The sequence below is a fragment of the Psittacula echo genome (genome assembly GCF_963264785.1).
Source record: "Psittacula echo genome assembly, chromosome: 1".
NCBI lineage: Eukaryota > Metazoa > Chordata > Aves > Psittaciformes > Psittacidae > Psittacula > Psittacula echo.
This window is the reverse complement of record NC_137735.1, coordinates 87631555-87648830: the sequence shown is the minus strand read 5'-3', so window position 1 is coordinate 87648830 and position 17276 is coordinate 87631555. Positions and strand designations below refer to the sequence as shown.

The 17276-nt window shown below is 48.1% G+C and overlaps 1 protein-coding gene across 1 annotated transcript; it reads left to right on the top strand.

The window, feature by feature from the left end:
* The first annotated feature begins 9480 nt into the window (after nucleotides 1–9480).
* ATF4 (activating transcription factor 4) lies at nucleotides 9481–12768 on the top strand. The gene is made up of 3 exons (XM_080625564.1): nucleotides 9481–9999; nucleotides 11007–11321; nucleotides 11827–12768. The coding sequence occupies exons 2-3, from the start codon at nucleotides 11105–11107 to the stop codon at nucleotides 12675–12677; spliced, it is 1068 nt and encodes a 355-aa protein (XP_080481690.1). The 5' UTR covers nucleotides 9481–9999; nucleotides 11007–11104; the 3' UTR covers nucleotides 12678–12768.
* The last annotated feature ends 4508 nt before the right edge of the window (nucleotides 12769–17276 follow it).

The following is a 17276-nucleotide window of genomic DNA, read 5'->3' as shown; positions in this document are numbered from 1 at the left end:
AGAAATAATTGAGGGGAGTCAGGGTAATTATTTCAAGTATGGAAAAGGTTGCTACAAAGAACAGCATAAATGGTTCTCCAGGCTGCAAAGACTCTGTGTCTCTCCTCTTCTTAGCCTAAGGAACAAATGGCTTAGGAGGAAGATGAATTCTGGAAAAAGCAAAATATTTTGCGTGCTTTGTTACATAACCACAGCCCTGTCCTGGAAACGAAGCAGTAAAATTACATTTTACCGATTTATTTTTGCCTGTCCTCATTTTAAACAAATAAATAAATAAACACCAGCCTGGCTATCCTGTGGCTGATCTTAGGCTGGGGGAGAGGGGGAGAGGATGACTGCACCCCAAATTTGAGACTATCATGCTAAAGCATTGAACTAGATGATGAATGTTTCGTTTCTTCCCCAAAGACTTCATCACCTCTGAGGGGATTTTTAAGGTTTATTTTAATACTCTAAATTCCGGAAAAGATGCAAACAGCTGCTGCTTTTTAAGTTTAGTTTCAGGGAAAAAAGAGGGGCCTCTTCCAAATGAGGAGGCTTTCTTCCAGGTAAGATAAAATATGTTGGTCTGCTCCCTGCACTTGGGTATGATTTGATGGCTCCAGAATGGCTCACTGAATCTGCAACTGGATCTTGAAACACTGGGCTTTGCTCACAGATGCAGCAAGCAAGAAGTGGGAGACTTCCCCTCCTGCCAGTGAAACCCAGTATTGGCTCGCAGCCCTAGGAGGACTGCTGCAGTCTAGACACTTGGGGAATGGTTTGAGGTTATCTGGATCTTACCTTCTTTATCCTTGTCAAGCTGAGTTATGGTCTGAGGCATTCGAGAAATATCCTCCCCCTCCTTTTTTTAAGATTCAACTTAAAATAGCTCTCATGTAACAAGTATGTCCCCTACACAATGGGGGATAGCACAGTCTAAAAGTCTTCCTAGTGTACTCTGAGAAGGGCAGCATTATCCACAAGTCACAGAGCCAGAAATGTGGTGGCGAGCAGGCTAATAATATCTTCATAAGTATGTGATCCTGCGGAATAATCCTGCAAAGGTAAGGCAAGAAAAGAGTGGTCTAACCAATAGGTAAGGCACGGAAGATCTGAAATCATTCTGCACGTGAAAGCGTTCTCATCGCTTTATGAATAGCAGGAGAGTGGGAGACAGAGTTTGGCTCTTGGAACTCAACTTTTCATGGTCTTAAGCTTTCCTAAGTACTCACGCAGAAGTCAGTTCTGAACAAAATCACTTTAAACACACTAAAAGTGAGATTGATTTTTATTTTGCTGCCCTGGTTCAATTTCCCTGGCTCCAGTGGCTAAGTAGCTCTTTGATCTGTCTATTAACACTCAGTGCTAAGCTTTTCAGGTGAAATGTATACACACATCAATTCTAACCACATTCTTCGTGAAAAGCCGTCTCTCACGAATAATGGGCAAAAGTTGCTTGTCTGAGTTTTCAGGTTTGTTTTGGATCTTTTTTAGGCAGCAATTAGTTTGGCATAAGCCAACCCCTTCCCCTGCCCCTCAGTACGGTAGAGTTGTCACTGTTCCACAGAAGCCCAGGAATGATACACTGTGCCATCAGTCATCCCACTACAATGATCCCAGTCCTGTAAGTCTCTCTTGTCTCATTCTGCTCAGCATTCTAAAGAACAGAGACCTAAGAGGCAACAGGCACATGGGCATAGATGGCAAATGATGTTGGCTCTTCACATGTCCTTTGACAGACACTACTTCAAAGCTCACAATGCCCTGGCAGGCTCCTTACCCCCTCCAAAAGGCAAGAAGCAATCACTCCTGGAAGCAGTGTGGCAGCGAGACATTTTTGCCTTCAAGTTCTTAAATTTATTCAGCACAGAGGATAGTTACAGCCTTGGACTTGATAACTACTGCCGATTATACAGATAATACAGTCTGAATTATGTTCAGCTCCTGGCTGTTCACAGCAGCAGCGATACGCTGTCAGAGAGCCTGCGATGCGCTGAAGCAAAGGTAGTACAAGACAGGAATCCCATAGGCCACAGAGCTGCAGCTCCCACATTGCTTGTTAAGAGAGCATGTTGGCAGGGGCCCAGCTTCCTGGCATTCATGTGGAGGTTAGGTTTTGCTGAGGCAAGCGCGTGACCAAGGCACAAGCCTTCTCTTATCCAAATCAGTGCCTGTGGCTGTGAGAGAGACAGTAGAAATCATCTTGTACAATGAGCTAATGATGTGGATTAGGAATACTTCTCCTTTCTTTTTGTTTTGTGATTTATTTCTTATGTAAGAAGAGAAAATTCATAAAAAGAATGATTCATCTTCAGTTTGTCACTTTGCATAACAAAAGAAGGTGCCTGGTGTCACCAGCAGACTGGACTCCCAAGCCTTGTGGCCTGGGACAGACTTCACCCTTCTATGGTCAGACAGAGCCTGCCCTGCCTAGAGGAGACCTCTATTTCTGATAAGCGCTCATCATCTAAATCAGTCTCACTGAGACTGCATGCCTAAGGTGAATAGCTCAAATGTTACCTTCCTGAACAGCACCTATGTTGCCTCAGACTCTACTGTTATCATGATCCCAGTACAAGGCCCCAGCAAAGTCTCTCCCTCTGAGTGCCAAAAGAGCAGGCCAGCAGTGCCTCCCCAGCAGAGGTGGGTTGCTGTGGCTGGTTTCTCAGGCAGATCTGGCTTTGGCCTTCAAACAGCTCCCTCAGCAGTCAAGCACAGAAACCTCCTCCTGTCAAAAGAACTCAAACCTTGCTCACCAAGTGCCGCAGTGATACCAGTAAGAGGGGCAGTGGATTGAGAAGCCATAGCACCTATTCAGTACAGTACTTTGGCCACAAAGTCTTCTTTTGGGACTATTACCTAGTTTGCCCATGGCCAGCCTCCCTGTAACACACCTGAGGAGTCTCTGCTGAGGCCACCCACAAGCCCCAGTGCAAATTCAGGGAGCAGAGCATTCTCCAAGTCTTCTGGAAGAATTTTCTTTCTGACATCGTTTGCCAACTCTCCTAACAAGAGACCTTAGGAGGCAAAATGACAGTCATTCAGGAAAAAGCTATAAACGAAATGATATTGCAACTGCATCAACATCTGCCAAGACTTTCTCTCTCCTCCTCCGTAAACAAGTATATATTAAACCAGATTGAAGCCTGCTGGTAAATTCCAGCCACTGAGCAGCTGCTGCCTCTGAAGAGTGGAGATATATTACTGAATAATGTCTGCAGCATTCATCCCCAAGGACCTGGGGAGCTACAGCCTTAGCAGTGATTTATCCCCAGATGAGTTTCAGAGCTTCATCTGAACTAGCTGTTTTGTCAGTGTTCCTGCTGAAGCTCCCTGCCAGCATCAGAGATAAAGAGATCTCTCTCACACACAAGATATCCCCAGGTTTCTGATTTGTTTCATTAACAGGGTATACCCGTTCACAGTCTTTCCTCCCAGCCTTATCAAGACCCTCTGAAGTTATGTGAAGTTAAAAACAAATCCCCAGTTGGAGCACACAGAGCATGGTCTGGTACTTCACCAGCCTTTCACTGTGCATCCCCCCTCACTGAACAATAACTCAAGCTCAAATAACCTTTCCAGCCACTTCAGATGAAGCTGCTAATTTAGATGCCAGGTTCAGGTGTGCAGCGTGATTGCTATTGGAATGATAAAGGAAGGAGTCCTTGTGCTGACAAGTGTAAGGGGCACTGAAACAGTCAAAGACAATCCACTGCAGTGACCACGGGCTGTTAACTCACTCACTGGTGTCTGTGGCTGTCTGAGATGCTGCAGTCTCATCATCTGTACCTGCTTGGGAGGCCTCAGCTCCTGCTAGCTTCACACTGTCAGGAAGGAGGAAATGTGCATCATCATTCTCCTCTTCATCCTTTTGCACAGAAAGACACAAGGTTGGTTGGATTTGATGATCTTAAAGGCCTTTTCCAATCTAGCTGATTCTATGGTGGCATTGTTTAGTGTGAGGTGTCCCTGCCCATGGCAGGGGGGTTGGAACTAGATGATCTTAAGGTCCTTTCCAACCCTAACTACTCTATGATTCTATGGTCAGGGCAATCCCAGGCACAGCTGCAGGTTGGGCAGAGAAGAGATCCAGAGCAGCCCTGCAGAGAAGGACTTGGGGTGTTGGTCAATGAAAAAATGAACATGAGCTGGCTGCAGTGTGTGCTCGCAGCCCAGAAAGCCAACCGTATCCTGGGCTGCATCAAAAGGAGAGTGACCAGCAGGTCGAAGGAGGTGATCCTGCCCCTCTACTCTGCTCTCGTGAGACCTCACTTGGAGTATTGTGTGCAGTTCTGGTGTCCTCAACATAAAAAGGACATGGAACTGTTGGAACAAGTCCAGAGGAGGGCCATGAGGATGATCAGGGCCTGGAGCACCTCCTGTATGGAGACAGGCTGAGAAAGTTGGGGCTGTTCAGCCTGGAGAAGAGAAGGCTGTGTGGAGACCTCATAGCAGCCTTCCAGTATCTGAAGGGGGCCTACAAGGATGCTGGGGAGAGACTCTTCATTAGGGACTGTAGTGACAGGACAAGGGGTAATGGGTTCACACTTAAACAGAGGAAGTCCAGGTTAGATATAAGGAAGAAATTCTTTACTGAGAGGGTGGTGAGGCACTGGAATGGGTTGCCCAGGGAAGCTGTGAATGCTCCATCCCTGGTGGTGTTCAAGGCCAGGTTGGACAGAGCCTTAGGTGACATGGTTTAGTGTGAGGTGTCCCTGCCCATGGCAGGGGGTTGGAACTGGATGATCTTAAGGTCCTTTCCAACCCAAACCATTCTGTGATTCTATGATTTTAAGGTACCTGGCATGTGCAACTCCAGCAGATGCTGAAAACATACAGATATGGACATTCTGATATGCACTGAACACAGAGCCTGCAGTGGGGTCACATAAACTACAGCCCTGTGAAGAACCAACACTTGCCATGGGGTATGTTTCCGCTCTTTTATTGCTTGGACAACTGGATGGCTTTTGTTTGTATCCCACATGTGCTCATACACATGTGGGATTATTCTTGACCCCCAAGTCCTTTCATCATAATAAACCAAGGCTGGACAATGAAGTAATAAAAAAATCCCCCGATGGTCGGAACAAAAGCCAGCTCCCTCCCCTTGCACATATTTTTTGTTAAACATAATTTTCAACCAGTTGTAGCTTTGTTCAGGAAATTCATGCTTAGGCAAGTTACAAGTTAAAACTCACCTCCCTCTTACCAGATTTGCACAATGTTTTTACTTCTGGCACCTGGCCACAGCCTGGCCAATTCTGACTAACAAAGCCTCTGGAGAGCTGTATTTTGTGAGCTAGCAGCATGTGCTTGGCATGCCCACATTTGTTCAGTAAGAAAAATGTAGGTGGACAACGAGGATTGTTTCCATAGCTGACTAAAATAATTGAACTGTAAGTTGCGAAAGTAAATTTCAGATTTAATCCTTTTTTTTATTAGTCTCATTTCAAATGTCAATGATATTTACATAACAGGACGGAAGGAGAAGACAGTGAGGGGGTGGGTAAGCAATGAATGACTTATTAGAGATTCCATTTAGTGTACTAGTCCAAAACAAACGAGGTAGAGCATATGGTTAACTTATTTTCTGTTTGCATGCAATCAAAGATGGACGCTAATACCTCCCAGCCTGATCTTTAATCACATATATTTGCTTTTCAATTGAGTTTTAAAATGGAATGTCTATAAGGCAATCCCTAAAGAGCTTGGTATGAGAATCTGGCAGAAAAGATCTTTCAGATATCTGTTTGTGCCGCATGAGGAGAGAAGCAACCGAGCACTGCGATTAGCCTGTGCTGTAGAGGCTGTAGGTAATTCTCCCTGAAAACTGTTCAAAGTGTCTAGGTGCTTTGCCTCATTCCTCCCTTGTGTTTCCTCAGCTCTCTGTCTCCAGGAAAAATTCCTGCTGGCCTCTGGAAATGCTTTCCTCACTGAAGTATGGGTCAGGCTTCCTGTCCTTTCTGATGGAAGGTTCAAAGAATAGAAATTATCACAAGAATCCCCTCACACTCATCCTTCTGCAAAGCAGCCAATGCTCCCTCCTCCCCAGCCACCCCAGCAGGGCCCAGGGCTGGCCAAAAGCCCATCTGACCCTTCTCCAGCACACTGAGGCCTAGTGGGGGCCCAAAGCTGCCTGCCCAGTGCCACCATGGGGTGATGTGCCCTCCTGATGCAGTGTCTGCCAGCCCTCCTCCCTGGCTGCAGCTTTCCCAGGACTCCAGGAAAGCAAAGACATCTCCAGCTCTGCTACTTCTGCTGGTTACCCTCCTGGCCCCAGCAATATGTACTGCCCCCACTTCAATCCCCTGCTACAGAGGCCCATGAATACTTCCCCCCCTTGACAACCCCTGCGAGCATCCTATCCAGGCGGTCTCAACTGAGCGAGGAGATGTTACTATGGAAACATTGACGTCTTCCTTGTCTTTTGTGCACTTAATAACATAGTATTCAGCATGTTTACCTCCTGTATACTTGCTGGTGGAAGAAAAAAACCTCTTCTCCTTTGCCACGTTAACTTAAAAAAACCAAAAACCCAACAAACAAACCCATATATTGACCTTCATCTTAATGAAGGAGGAGGGTGATTGGAGGAGGATTGTTTCACCTCCTGGTGCTGCTGTTTGGCTGGAGGTGGCTTTCTGCAGTGCTGCGCTTACCAGGGCGGTTCATCGCTCCCCAGCAAGGTCACTTTGGCCTCTCTCCTGCAATGAGCTCTGTACTAGCAGCTCCTATCTCCTGCGGCTGGCCCCTCGCTTCTGGGTCGGAATGGATCTTACTTATCATACCAGCTCTCTTTGCCGACGTACAGTACTCAGGGCAGGAAAATAACATCCAGAGTGCTAAAGCTGTTGACGTGTCAGCAGGAGTTCATTGACCATGCACATAAATTAATCTTTATTCAGAAGCTACCTTTTTTTGCTGTAAATTCAAATTTCTTCACAGCTGTCAGGCTTCTTGACCTTCAAGCTACAAATATATTCTGTAATGCTGAAAAGGAATACTTTTTAGACACTTGAGTTAGTAGTGGGCTCTCTGCTTAGAAAATACTTGTAGATTTTTTCTTTTACAAGAAAAACCTACAAATATTTCAACAAAAATTCCCAAGGAATTGTTACTTGGGCTTAAGGAAGTATGTTCTACCTCAGTCAAAAACCCTAACCACAAAGGAGAAACCTCTGACTTAATATGTGCAAATGCAGCGAGATGATTTATAAAGGAATTGCAGTTGAAATGAAAATTCATGCTCATGAAATGATGTAGCAACAGTAATTCTGCAGTCCTTCAGAAAACACAGAAATGTGCTGGTCACTAAATGGCTGGCTTCTCGTTACTTGATTTTGCTTTTTGGATTGGAGATTGTTTAAAATGCAGACAAATTTCCATGAAAGTCTACAGAGAAAATGGAAACCACACAGCAAGGAAACCGGCAGATCTGGGCTAAGCTCCTCAATGCATATTCCATTTTTGCTTGCGTGATTCTTGCTCACACATACCCAGAGTCCTTTCAGAGAAATCTATAATTATCTTTACAAGATGAAGGCTTGGGTGTGTGTAGCATTTCTGTTTATTTAGCTACGATTACGGTTGTACAAGCACCCTTTTCACTTAAAGCAGGGGCAAGGAGATGCAACAGGGGGATGTGAAACCTCTCCCTCAGCCAGTGAGGATAGGGAGATGCTGTCCACCCATCCAATCACCCCCTTGGCTTCTTTAAAAGCTGCTGCATCCTCTAAACTTTGCTTTGAAGCAAGATCTGTCTGCTCTATGGTATATTTAATCACAACAGTCATCTTAGATCACTCAATTGCTACTGTGGTATTTTCTGGTGTTGGAGGACATTTTTCCCTGCCTTCTCCATTTTAATGAGTCATTCCAAAATCTGTGCTTGCATCTAGACAAAAAACAAACCAAGAAAAAAACCCCAAAACTCCCAGATTACTAAACAACATGGGGGAAAACCTCCCTTTTTCATTCAGCAGTAGTGTTTAGCTTACTGATGTGAGTGACATCCTCTGCTTTGTAGTGCTGATGGTAACATCAGCCTGCTAAAAGTAAAAACTGGGTCATGCCTGTCCTCACAAATTATCAGCCAAGTTGTTTAATGAGTTCCAGGCAGTTACACCTGAGCAAACTCAGTGAAGGCCATGGCTTTATACAAATACTACCGAGAGCCTAACTGGAAAATAGAGGAGCCTTTCGTAGAAGTAGGTGAGAGCAAGGTGACCTGCAGGACGGTAATGTTTGAACAAGCGAGGGCTGACCACAGCACTCAGAGGTGGTGGTGTGCTGGTTGGTAACATGGAAAGGCAACTGTTCTAAGCTGGGTAACTGACATAGTAAGGAAGCACACAAGTACCGATCACTGGAATTAACCGATGCCTGACTGACCTCAGGGAAATGATGAGGGGACTGAAACCAGCAGAAAACTCTTGACTCCTGTGAGTTTCACATTGGGTTAGCCGGCTAAGCTGGCTCACTGAGGCAGATCTCAGAGAGCAGACAGGAACAGGAATAGAGAAGGTTGCCTTCTTTCCTAGCATCAAGCTGATTTAGATTGGATAAAACATAATGTGAAACTGCACTTTAAAAACTTTCCAAAGTGACACTGCTCTTTAGAGCTGTGAAGCTATGTAGGTTATCCATTAACGCTCACATCGGTCTCAGTAATGTCTGAACAGAGAAGCAACTGTGTCACTGTGAAACTGCACGGCAGGAGAGGAAGTTCGGAAATTCTGGGGAACAGCCAACTTCATTTTTCAGCATTTGCATGGGTTAAAGGCATTAATTAGACTCATGCTCTCGGCTGCTCAGGAGCACACATCTGCATGACAGCTCCAGGTCGGAATTGCGCCATGGCGGCTGAGAGGCACCCTCACACAGGCAAACACAGCCTGTGCCCTGAAACAGCCATAATCGAAGCGCTGCACGTGTGAGGCAGGCAAGGGAGGGAAGGCGACCCTGCCCTGGGCGGACACGTTATCTGGTGGCGCAGGAGGGCACAGCGCCAGCTGCCTCAGCACATCAGGGGGGCCACGGCAGCGCCTCGGCCTGAGCAGCAGCTGTCAACCCCAGCCTCACCTCAGCAGGACTCTGTGGAGAGAACAAAAGGGGCTGTTGGAAACCAAAGGGGGGCACACACACGTACAGTGCTTCGCACGGGACAGCACACCGGAGGCGCAGGGCAGCGCTGATGGGCGCACTGACATCGCCCAGCCACGCTCCCTCCCCGCCCCCACCGGCACCGGCACCGGCACCGGCACCGGCACCGGCACCGGCACCGGCACCGGCACCGGCACCGGCACCGGCACCGGCACCACTTCCCCGCCCTTGTGCGACTCCTTTCTCCCCTTGCCCCCTCCGCATCTGGCCTCCTCTGGGCCCTGGCCAATAACAGCTCTGCGTGCACGTGAACAACTCGCCTCTAGCCAATGAGAGGACCCCTTCCCACGTGGCGGTCTGCGTGCGACCTCCTCTCGGCCCCCCTCATCCCCCCCAACCTCCCAGGAGCGTCCTCAGCTGCTCTGGTCACGTGACTCCGGCGGCGGCAGGAAGGCGGAGGCGCGGATGTGTACCATAGAGTCCCTCCAACGCCGCTCCGGTGAGGAGGGGTGGCTTTTCTCTGCCTCTCCTGCGTTTGACTCGGACGGGAATAAAGCGAGATAAACCCACAGAGACAGGGTACAGGCCGGCGGGCGCTGGAGAGAGGCAGGTGACGCTGGGCGGAAGGACACCTCAGAGCCGGATCTTGTTTTGCTTCAGGCGGTTGCTATATAAGCGCTGCGCGCGGGCGGTGTCACTTCATTGTCCGCCTGAGCGTCGATGAGCGGAGTGGGTGTACGAGTGTCTGTGCGCGCAGCAGCTTCGCGCGCGGCGCGGAACGGAGCAGCCTCCCCTCCCCTGGCCGCCATGGCTCTTTAAGGGCGGCAGGGCCAGCGGCGGCATTGGCCAGTGCAGCAGGCGCAGCAGCAGCGGCGGCGGCCTCAGCACACCCCCGGCATCTGCAACCATGGCGTGAGTATTGTGTGCGAGGGACGGGGGATTCCTCTTACCGGTGTTGCTAGTCGCCCGCTTCTCGCCTTAAGGGGGCTTGGGGTGGAGTGTTTTATCACGTATATGGTAATGGATGGTATCACTCGGGGGAAAAAAGTATAAGGATGAAGGGTGTCCTTCTGGGGTTCAACGTGCCCGGGGCGGAGGGTGTCAGAAATGGGAGGAAATGACACTTCAGAAGAAATGACGGAAAATTCCTATGTGGTATTCACCCTTCGAGAGAGCTGGATGGTTAAATTTTGGGATTTACCTATTTCATTGGGTTTTCATGGGCGTAAAAGTGGCTTACCTGTAGGGAGGGTTTTTTTAACCCGCGAGGAGGAATGCTGCTGTAGCTGGGGGCAGATACGGGGGCTCTTGACAGAGTAGGTACCATTTGGTATGTCGTGCCGAGTGGATAAACGGAGGCTGTTCATAAGATGGTAGTAGTGCTGTGATACTTAATGTTGTAGCTCTAAGTCTCCGGAGGGTTTTCTAATACGGCAGAGACTCCAGTAGATGCTAGCGTGTGTGACACTTGATTTGTCACCCAAACGTCGAATTCTAAGCTGGGTAGTTCCAGAGGGCTCCGCAGTCTTTTTCCACCTCAGCATTCGGCTCGGCTCAGCCTTGTGCAGCCCGAGCCGCTGGAGCCGCGGTTGGAAACGTGGCAGGATACAAAATGGCGGCCGCTGCCGGGGCGGGGAGGGCGGACGCGGCAGTATCGCGAAATGGCCGCGGCTGCTGGCATGGGCGCGTGAGTCATGGCGGCGGGTGGGCGGGGCCGGCGGCAGCCGTGCCCATATTTGGGCATGAGGAAGCCGCGCGGCTCTCGGCGGGAGAAGAGGCAGCTGGAGCCTAAGGGGAGACATGGAAGGGGTAACGATGTTGTGTTACATGCAAACGGCAGTCCCCAAAGCGGGTGGCATTGCTTTTAAAGACACTATATCGGTCAAACAAGTACTGATGGATCTAAGTTTTGTTCGCAGGTTTTTCAAGGCATCGCACAGCAGCATTGCTGTAGTCGACAACAAAGCCCTCTACTTGTCTGCATCCTTTGACATCAAAGCATTAAAAACTGACGAAGATGAGCCTCTTGAACAACGAGATGCTGTTGGGGGATTTATTATCCCCCTTCAGCCAGCCGTGTTCGGTGGCTGAGGAAAGTCTGGGACTCCTCGATGACTACCTGGAGGTGGCCGAGCCCCTCGGTTCGCATGGGTTCTCCAGCGACAAGGCTAAGGCAGTCTCCTCCAATTGGCTTGCTGTGGACAGTTTAGGCAACACCATAGATAGCAGCCAGGGTAAGGTGTTACTTAATGCATCAGTTAAAATGGCGTGTAATGATCTGATGGGGGAAAAAAACTAGCTAGTTTTCTGTAAATGTGAAGGCAACCTCACATGCATATCTCTGCTTGAAAGAATGTGTATTACACTGATTACACAATTCAGAAATGCTAGTTACGGAGCTGGTGTATGGTAAAGTGACACTTCTGTTGCCCTTTTAATAACACACTGACTGTTACAGTGCTGTTCCCCAGCAGAGGTCACAAGAACCAAGCGTGGCGGTGTGTTTCAAATGGCCCTGAATTCTTCTGGCTTTGGAGTAAGGGGAATGGAATGCTGGCAGGCTCCATTGTACCCTGCAGTCTTCTGCAGTTAAATGGCAAATTTTTTTTCTTATGGTTGATTCTTTTTTTTTTTTTTTTTTAAATGTGAGACAGAGGTTGGGTGTTAAATACAAGTTGCTAGATTATGTTCAGACTCCTGAACTGGTTTACTGAAATGGCAATTCCTTTTTTTGTGCAGAGGATGCCTTCTCTGGCATGGAGTGGATGGTGGAGAAGATGGATCTGAAGGAATTTGATTTCGATGCCCTATTAGGTGTGGAACATCTGGAAGCCACCGTCTCGCCAGACGAGCTGATGGCCACGTTGGAAGACACGTGTGATCTCCTATTTAACCCTGCCATCCCAGAATTCCACAACAAAGAACCTCCACTGATAACAGACCTAATCACCCAGCTCCCTGAATCACCCATTGGAGTAGATCCAGTGGCCCCATTGGCTTCCCTTTGGTCTTTTCCCCTCTCCCCAGGGTCTCTGACTTCCACTCCAGACCACTCATTTAGCTTAGAACTGGGTAGTGAAGTGGATGTTCTGGAAGGCGAAAGAAAACAGGAGGGCCCTGCCTTTGTGGTAGTGATCACCAAGTCTGAGAAAGAGGAGGAGAACCATTCCGATGATAGTGGAATATGCATGAGCCCAGACTCTTACCTGGGAACACCCCAGCATAGCCCTACCAATTCAGTTGGATCCCCCAGTGACAACCGGTTTCCTGCAGAAACCAGCTGTGGCTCTGTGCAGGCCAAACCCTATGATCATCCTGCAGAGAGGGTAGTGTCAGCGAAGATAAAGGGAGAAAAGAAAATAGATAAGAAACTGAAAAAGATGGAGCAGAATAAGACAGCTGCCACACGTTACCGGCAGAAAAAGAGGGCAGAACAGGAGGCACTCTCTGGGGAGTGCAGAGAGTTGGAGCAGAAAAATCAGGCCCTGAAGGAGAAGGCAGATTCCCTTAGTAAGGAAATACAGTACTTAAAAGATCTGATTGAAGAGGTCCGCAAGGCCAAGGGCAAAAGAGCTAGAGTCGCTGAGTAGGGTAGTCAGCAGTTTTTATGTGCATGTATATAAGCTTGCTGCTAAGGCTGTGTATTGCTGTCTAATAAATTATTTTATAGTAAACTTCAAATTAGAGTGTGAGGTAACTGACTACCTGTACAATGAGCACACCACACCTAGGTGTAAATGCAAACAAATCTATTGGACTACTCATGTCTTCATAGGAGAATGCTGTGTAACACCTGAGGTGCTTCTTGCTGGGTGATGGAGGCAGTGTGGATGCTGAATGTGCTTTGAAGTTCAAAGGGTGACTTATGTGGGTTGTCACTACAGTTTACACACATTTTAATACATGCACCACCATGAGGGGTATTACGCTGAGGTACCCTAAATTTTTCTATAGTAAAGGCATAGTCCTGTTAAAGAATTTCATCTTCAGGAGTTCAGTGAAGATAGACTGGTGGAGGGTTCAGACTTGCCAGAATTGAACATTCTGTAGGAGGTGAGTTGGGATGTAAAACACGATGGGGAAAGCTCAGTAGTTGTGAACATGAGTTTAGGCAGCTTGCTTGGAGGTTGTGGAGTAAGCAGTGGCACTGCTGAACTGGCACTTTGGGTTTATTTACTCTGTTGGTCAGCATGTGCCCAAAACTTAAGGAGGGCTGAGGGTAGTGGGGTTAGGGTAGGAACTGCCATTGTGCTGTGGTAGATGAACTGGACCGAATGGGTGGGGTTACTCTTGGTGATGTCCATGATGGAAATGCGAAGGACTTGGAGGCATCTTCAGGCTGCTTCCAAAGAGTCAAAATTTTTAAGGTGTGAATGTAAATCTGGCTTCTTTCTACTAAGGACCAGATGAGTTTGTTAATAAAGCCCTACTCCCAAGTTAGCTGTGCAGCTGGTGCTCTGGAGCAGGGTGTGTATGCTGGGGATATGGGTTGGGGTTGTTGACAGCAACCGGCTGCCTGGCTCCTGAGGTTTGTGTTGCTCGGCAGAGCTGTGGTAGATGAGTTAATGCCCTGGTGCTGGAGTGTGGTAGCAGAAAAACCCCAGCCTTGCTGTGATGGTGTCTATTAAACACTCCAGAAAACTTGGGCAGGCAGGAGCCTGTGTAGCAGGGTGGTTTCTGCTTGTGGATGTTTTTGCCCTTCAATTACTGGGTAAATTTATAGTCCAGCCACTCAAAGCAAGGAATTTTTTGTGCTTGATTCTCGTGAGGTTCTGAACATGGGTGAAGTTCCACATCCAGCATGGCTGTGCGCTGCTGATAGAAGCTTCAGGATTTGGGATGTGCCATTTTTAATAATTTTTTGTGTGGGTTTTCTTCCTTTTTTTGGCTGCTCATACCCAGATTTACCAGCACTTGATCCCTGCTTGGTCTGTTGGAGCCAGCACATCCTTCCCCAAGGAGTTAAGATTCCTTTTCACTTGCACTGACACGACTCAGGAAGCCGTCCAGCTCAGGCACTGCAGGTCCCAGCCTGGCTGGCAGGGAGGGCTGAGCAGGCCAGCCTTTGTGGTGACTGGCCACCAAGACCTGTCTGTGCTTATAGCTGGTGCCTGGGTGATGTGAATGCTACTCCCTGTTGGGAGTTAGGGCTTATGACACATTGGAAGTAGTGTGGATAATTAAGACCTTCATCTTGGGTTTCATGAGACAGTGGGTAGCCCAGACTCCTCACCTTCATGAGAGCATCTGCCTCTTGCCTCCTGAGCAAGCACTCTGACTCTGATGTGCTGTATAAATAAGAAGCACTCCAGCCTGGCAGGCACATTAAGGTCCTGCTTGAAGTGCTGCTTTGTTCTCCAGAGCGTACTGGTGACCACATCCAAGGAACTGCTCTGATTTGGGAAGTAGCACAACGTAGTAGATTCCTTCAGATCAGCTGGACCTGCCAGACCGGGGATGGGGATAATTAGAGGCAGGAAAGCCCAGTGAGCAGGACAGTCTTTCCCTTGATGGGTGAAATCTGTACCTGAGATGACAACTGCTTGGTCTCAGCTGAGCCACAGAAAACATAGTATAACCGGTGTGAGCGTATGAGCATGTGGCTTCTCTGTGCAGGGCAAAACCCTCCTCTCCTCCCTAAACTAATCCCCCTTTGCAGCCACAGGGCAACCATCTCCAGTTCTCTCAGAGCCATTGCAAATTCTGCTGAAACCTGGCAGCAGCCATACTCAGCTCACCCAAAGCCTGGAAAGATTGCCGGCACATATCCCCCATCCCATAGCAGGACTGTCTGTGAGCCACCCCTCACTAAAATTGATTTTGAGTCCATGCTCTGCAGGCAGATGAGGCAGTGTCTGTGGCGGCCAGTAGATACATACATGATTATGGTTTCTACAGCCCTCCAGAGAGTATGTAGCTCCAGTTTACTAATTGCACTCACTCCAGGGAGGGCAGATCAGAGCTGGAATGGGAGACAAGGAATGCATGACGCACATGTGCTGCTTTGCTCTCTGCCCTGTATCCATGTGTGTGTTTTACAGGACTCCTTACAGGAGAACCAGAAACCTGTCCTTAAAAATCTGTTGGTGTTATTATGCTGCGGCTCTGAGCCTGCAGCTCTGCAGAGGCAGCCAGTATGGCAACCTTATGCAACGTCTGCTGAAATGACGCCGCGTTTCCATACTTAGTAACTTCGTTAAGATTTTTACACTGCCTAGAGATTAGGGCCGACTCTTCCTCTGCATCTGCCACCTAGGCTTCTCCTCCAGGCTTGTGTTAGGCACAGCCAGCATCACGCCACTTGGTGCTGCAGCTCAGCAGCATGTCCAGCCTGCTGCAGGAGGCAAGGAACACTGAGGACACCATCACGTAACAAACTCCAGCCTGCGGGAGAAAAGGTCTGATAGCCTCCTGCCTGGTGACTGATCTCACGCTTTGCACGCTTCAGGAGCTGTCTTCTTTTTCTCAGAACAAATGTGCTTCAGTCGAATCCTTGCAGCTTGCATACAGTGTGATACCATGTCCAGAAATGTAGTGCATGAAATGCAGGCCTCACCTACCCCTGGAGGAGCCTGGTTCTACATACTTGAAAGCAGAAGAATTCCCCAATCTACATTATATAAAAGCTGTTTGAATCTGAAGTTGGCAGATGGGATTTCTGTCTCACTTATTTTGCCCCTGAATTTATTCAGAGGAATTTATTCTGAATTTATTCACTGCCCGTTAGGACAGTGAAGTGGCCTTCACATGCACAGCATGCATGACCCTCAGGCTCCTGATCCCTTACCCAATTTTGTACTTCATGGTAAACAAGAGTCCGACATTCCTATACATAACCAAACAACACCCAGTGGCTCACTGCTGGCAGAGCTGCTCTGACAGCATATGTCCCTCTCACAAGCTTGTTTCTGCTCTTATCACAGTATCAATAACCACTTCCCTCTTTGCCCTGCCTTTGGAAAGACCCAGTCGCTTGCACTTCTCCTTGCAAACAGAAAGAAGAAACCACAACTGCTGACAATTCCTTTGCATGCCTGTGTGGAGAGCCAGACACACCTTTGCAGCACGCATACGAACATAAATCCCCAGCTGCAGCTTTGGAGAACAAAGAAAGAATGATGATAAAATCTTCCAAATAGCTTTTGCCCTGGCAGGAAGCACAGGAATAGCTGCAAGGACAGGCTGTCCTTTGGGAGATGAATGCTCCCCCAGCGCTCCCGAGCTGCACTGGTAGAAAGGAAATGTGGGTTATTCTGATCGGAACAACTTCACACAGGGGTAGTCTGGCCATAGCCCTCTCTCCCCCAGTCCCAAAGCTATGTTGTCTCTGGAGAGGAGTCATATTCCTCTTGGAAAAATATATTCCTTGTCTTGCTTGTGATTCCCACAGCCCTGTTAAGTATTGCCTCACCTTTTCTTTAGGTCTGGTTTAGCTTCTGTTCATGGCATATCCATATACTTGCTCTGTTTCGAGATGTCCCTTGCTTTCATCACCCTCACTGTTGTATAGACACCCTTCTCCACTTATTAAACCCATTTCATGATTCAGAAAGCCATTTTTTCCAGCGTGGGAAATCTATATATTTTTTTGGCCAGAATAATCCAGTTTTCTTTATCTTTTCATAGACTTAGGCCTTCAAAAACAACAGGATCTATACTGTCCTTCCTATATGCATAATTTCATGCTGTGCATACTCATTTTTTCTTAACAGAGTTCAAGTACCATATGGAGACAACCTAACTTCCTCTGTCCTCCTGCTGTATTCACAGCCTTGCTGTGCAGTCTGGCACATACACTCCTATTACACTTCATTTCCAGTACAAAGACAGTTTTGGGGTCTTACCATAAGCACCCATTTCTGGGCCAAAAAAATCATCATAGAGTCACAGACTGGTTTGGGTTGGAAGGGACCTTAAAGCTCGTCCAGTTCCAACCCCCTGCCATGGGCAGGGACACCTTCCACTAGACCAGGTTGCTCCAAACCCCATCTAATCTGGCCTTGAGCACTGCCAGGGATGGGGCAGCCACAGCTTCCCTGGGCAACCTGTGCCAGGGCCTCACCACCCTTATAGGGAAGAATTTCTTCGTTATATCTAACCTAAATCTCCCCTCTGTCAGTTTAAAGCCATTCCTCTTTGTCCTATCACTACATGCCCTTGTAAAAAGTCCCTCTCCAGCTTCCTTGTAG